Source organism: Montipora capricornis, chromosome 12, assembly GCF_036669925.1.
Source record: "Montipora capricornis isolate CH-2021 chromosome 12, ASM3666992v2, whole genome shotgun sequence".
Classification (NCBI taxonomy): Eukaryota; Metazoa; Cnidaria; class Anthozoa; order Scleractinia; family Acroporidae; genus Montipora; species Montipora capricornis.
In genome coordinates, this window is record NC_090894.1 from 21,011,817 (window position 1) to 21,016,816 (window position 5,000).

Below are 5,000 nucleotides of genomic sequence, written 5' to 3' on the forward strand. Positions count from 1 at the left end.
CCATTTTGCTTCTGACTATTTTCATGCTTAATAAACAGATATTTTAAAGCCGTTGGTTGTTTTGGCAGAGCAAAAATACGATTTCGTTTGTTTACACAATTCCAAATTGCACAGAAGAACAACAGTACATAATCTTACTATGATCGACAATACTTTGAAACTTTAGCTTCCATTGACAGCTGTCCATTTTATAAAAAAAAAAAAATTCCACTTTTGTAGCAGAATTCAATTCAAGTCTGAAAATTTCTGGGGGGGCTCGAGCCCCCCCTGCCCCTCCCCCTGCTACGGGCCTGCTCAAACTTAACTCAAAGTCAACTCAAACTCGACCGCAACTCGTAACTCGATGAATAGCCGATCCCGGCCGATGAGCACTTTATTCGCATATTTTCTGGCATGAGATGTTTTGTTATTTGTTTCCTCATGGCTGATGTTTTATTTGCATATTTTCCAGCATGAGATGTTGTTATTTGTTTCCTCGTGACCGATGTTAAGTTCACATATTTCGCGGCACGAGATGTTACAATATCTGTTACCTCTTAACCGACTTTATTCGTGATTGGATTTATAAATATTTTCTGACTTGTAATGTTTTAAATTATTTCCGTGCCCCCTTTTACCAATATCGGTTTGAAGATGTTTTCGGGGATTAGATATCTGTTTTATACATTAATTTTTTTTGCCGGGACAGGTGATTATTTGTTGTTTATGTTGATTTTGTATATTTCTCGGTATGAGATTTTAAATTATTATTTACCTTAGAGCCGATGTTTATTTGACTTGTTTTCCGGCTCGAGATGCTGTACTATTGTTCACTTCATTACCGATGTTAGAATACCTTCCGTCTTAAGTGTTGTAACTATCGTTTTCTCTTCATCGATCGCGGTTAACTTTGTATATATACTTCACATGTCCCTTTTGTTTGTTTTCAGGGTACTGTTTGTATCAATTGCAATGCAATTTTTTTTCTCTGCCTCGTCTGTTTCTATTGTGGCATCCCTGGCCACGCTGCGAATAGGTGTTTTCGTCGTAACCAGTTTGTAAATCGCTTCACCCCGTATTCTAGGCGTGGTCGAGGCGGTAATAAGTAGCTTTCTCGTATTTCGTGTACTTTTCTTTAAATTTGCTGGTTAATAAAATTTTCTTGTCCTACAGTCCATTTATTTCCGATTTATCTCCCACTGATTTGCGCCTAACTCTAGGATGACAGTTTTGAAAGGGAGTCTAATTCCCTCTCGGATTACTGAGGCTCAAAGCTGTCATCTGTTGAGCCATCTCCTCCCTTACATTTTCCCTTTTTTTCTTTCTTCTGGTCCCCTGCCTGGCGCTTTAAGGGCCCACAGACGGATTTTTCGCGCGTTGCTAAGGAAGTGAAATGTTACTTCCGGTAACTGACGTCATCATATCATGAGTTGACAAGAAAACCCGTTCACAAGCTAAAGTCACCGCACAAACTGTTGTTTCCATCGAAGGTTTTTCCTCGCCCTTCCTCGAGCTCGTTCGCAGATCAACTGCGCATGCCTAAACGAACTGACTTCCGGTTTGAGAAAAAAGCTAAATTTTCGGCGGTTTTAATTTTTTTTTTACATGGCACGTTTCACCCCCAAATACAGAATATAGCTAAGCATTGATTTTTTAAAAAGTTATGGGTATTTCAGTATCGTTTATGTCTTTAAAAAGAACATTTTTCAAAATGAAAAGAAAACCATGCTTGGCTGGATGCAAAAACGAATACAAATTATTAAACCATCGATTAAATACCCAAATTGCGTAGCACGGAGACAAATTTAGAGTTTCTTTTATTGGTCACGTGACCATGGGCGTGGTATGATGACGTCATATTTAGGGTCATTGGCTTACAAAAGTTGGAAACTGACCAAAATAATGCCAAATTATCTCAAATTACTTAACCATTACATCCTTAGCAACGCACCCCAAAAAATACGTCAGTGGGCCCTTAAGCTCGCCTTCACCTTTCGGGAATGGGAAGTTACTCCTGATTTCAACCCAAAAGCGAAACCAGACGTTCAGTACGTTAGGTCAAGTTTGATAACTCTCCTCTTGGGGTGGCTAAGGGGATGACAGAAAATAATCTTCATGTCTTTCTGGAATTTGTGAAAGCGGTTCTTGATGGCCATGCCCTTTGAGATCCTTCTATGCTTGCCTTTCGGGATCTGGAAACTTTTGTTGCGGGTAATCTCCACAGTTTGCTTCCTGCCTGGGAACTTATTGCCAAGTGTGCTCCGTACGTCTACGTCTACTTCCTTCTTGAGGTTTATTTTAATTATTTCTCCTCCCCTTTACCCTTTGTTTCCCTTTTGAAGTTGTCTCAGTTGTTCTTTTGAGACTGGGTATGTTTGGTGGACTGCCTATTCTGTAATACCTTGTGTTCTAGTATTATTCCTGTGTGGCCGCCAGACCTCCATACCTCAGTAGGAGTGCGGGTAAGATCGGTGTAAATAGGTTACTATTTACGGCGGTCTCACCCAAAGGAGTATAAGCGGTATCGCCGACATGAATTCATTATCATTTCGAAAGAAGACTCGAGCATTTTCTGTAAGGCGTCTCCTATCTCCTTTGCACTCTCTTACCTGTGCTCCTTTCCAATAGCCACCTTCGGATCACATTTACCCTCCCTCTCCTCCCGATTCGTCAATTTACTTACTGTTCTGTATATCTTCATCTGAAGGTGGCCGCCAGACCTCCATATCTCAGTAGGAGTGCGGGTAAGATCGGTGTAAATAGGTTACTAAGTAATAGATAAAATATGAGCAGGAGACCTCTATGGGCAGTTAAAACAACGAGCCGCAGGCGAACCGTTTTATAGCCCATAAAGGTCTCCCGCTCATATTTTATCTTACTTGTGAAATGAAACAATAGATTTTGATTGTTATGTTAATCACGTGGGCGTGGAGTTGTCCCATAGGAGTTTAGCATTGAATTTAGCAATCTATTTTGGTAGAGCTTTTGTGGTAGACACATGACTGGTTGGTTTCGCTCTTCAAAGAGTAAAGAAGAAGAGACCAGTCTAGTGTCGGAGCAACTCCGAAAGCAACACAATACAACACTAAATGGGGTAGAAAAGTCTTCGAGGAGTGGCAGCGACGGCAAAATAAATGTGTAATGTGAGAAGTTGTTAGAATCGCCGGTCTCAAATGCGAAGATGTTGAAGATGTGACCGTTTCAGTAGAGCACATGTCGGCAAATAAGCTAAACTTTTGGTTAAGCAAATTCAGTTCGTTTGTGAAGTGGCCAAGCAAAATAGAGAGCGTTATCTGCCCAATTCGCTTGATTTGTTATTTTGTGCTATTAACTGTCATTTGCGTGAGACGGAAGGCGAGGATGCATTAAACTTTCTCGACAAGGCACACAAGATTCAAGTAAATTGTTACCTAATAGTTGTGATTGAAATGTCAAACTTGTGATTGATTAATAAACTTTGTACAAATTTACAGGACTCGTTTTTATGAAAGTTAAGCATACTAATTAGGCGAGTTAGAAGTCTTTTATGAAATTTAATTTTACTGCTAATTCAACTAATTAAAAATTCATCAACCCCAGCCTTACCCTGCTATCTATTCAATCCCTCCCCGTGCTTTCAGACAGTTGAACTTTAACGCGATTTACAAACCAACACATGTGACCTGAATAGTGCGTTTCTGTTGGCTGTCATCCTAATGAATTATTAATGAATTTTACAATGAAAGTTCGAAAACGCCAATGAACCTGTGCAAACATATTCATGATTGTCAAATTCTATGCTAAATATGTTAATCAACGTTACATCGGACTCTTGATACTCCGTTTAAGTCTTTGTTTGCCTGTTCGCTCTAATGACAATGCTTTTTCGATTGAATGAATATCCCTTTGGGGTTAATGAACAGCAAAAGGTGTAGTTATTTCGTAACAATAGACCAATTTCGATATATTAAAATCCAGGCTCTTGGGGAAAAATCTCATACAAATCCTACTATTTATTCCCCAAAGGCTCGAGATGATGCCTTTTGTTTGGGACTGAATTTTAATATATCGAAATTGGTTTTTTTCTTGATATAGGATGGACCTTGGCGATAAAATTTTCGAGTTTTATTCAGAAGCTGTGGCCAAGTCCAAAAACAGTGATGGAACAACCTGCTTGGGGGGTATTCGATGAAGCTCACCTACAAAAAGGGATTGAAGAGATCGTTAAAACCTCCTTATTTCTTTCGGAAATGTGGGCGAAATTTAATGCGTCTGAGGTAAGTGCAGCAGTAACGAGTTTGCCTGTTTCATGAGTCACCACGAGTCAAGATTAAGGGACGAGTTTGAGTTCAAGTCAAGTCAAGTCAAAAAATATGTCTTTGCTGGCTTTTGATTTTTCGTGCAATTTTGATGAGGATTATGTAGGGTAACCTTGTTATTCAAGAGAGGATACCCATCATCCTGTCTTGCGTTCAATCAATCAATCAACTTATTGCCCCCGCAGGGATTATTGCCTCCCGCAGGAGGTCTCATTGTAGCTTGCACGTATATAGAGTTACTGTAGTAAAGTATATTACATAGGTAGTGTGTGTTACCAGGACAAATTTTTACTTGAAAGCTGCAAGCACGAACAGAATAATCGGGAAATGATGACGTTTTCATACCAAATGCCCGCAAGTAAGTCTTGGGTAATGATGACGTAGAAGAGAATGGCCAAAGAACAAGAAATTGTGCCATTTGTCATGGTGCTTCCAACGTTTATACACGCGGTAGTAGCGAGCATTGCGCGAATTATAGGTTACGGTGTGTCGGTGTAGTTCATTTTTTTGTGTGTGAGGGATCGGAATGATCGATTACAGTTCACCCAAATAGGCCTTATTCACGATAGCCGCCATGTTGGTTTTCAAATTGTCATGCAAATTAGCCATGTGTTATGCTGGGGGGCAAACATTGGAAAAAAGGCAAATTGCGGAAAATCGGCTCGTCGAAATATTGAAATAACAGTTTTAAAAGTACATTTTAGAATTTAGAATTAAGTCCCT

At 39.7% G+C, this 5,000-nt stretch overlaps 1 protein-coding gene across 3 annotated transcripts in view; it reads left to right on the plus strand.

The window, feature by feature from the left end:
• Positions 1-5,000, plus strand: part of LOC138026871 (uncharacterized) — a 75,490-nt gene that overhangs the window by 33,785 nt on the left and 36,705 nt on the right. For all 3 annotated transcript variants that reach the window (XM_068874330.1, XM_068874331.1, XM_068874332.1), the window contains exon 3: positions 4,054-4,235. In XM_068874330.1, the coding sequence (XP_068730431.1) occupies positions 4,054-4,235 (182 nt within the window). The remainder of the gene's footprint in view (positions 1-4,053; positions 4,236-5,000) is intronic.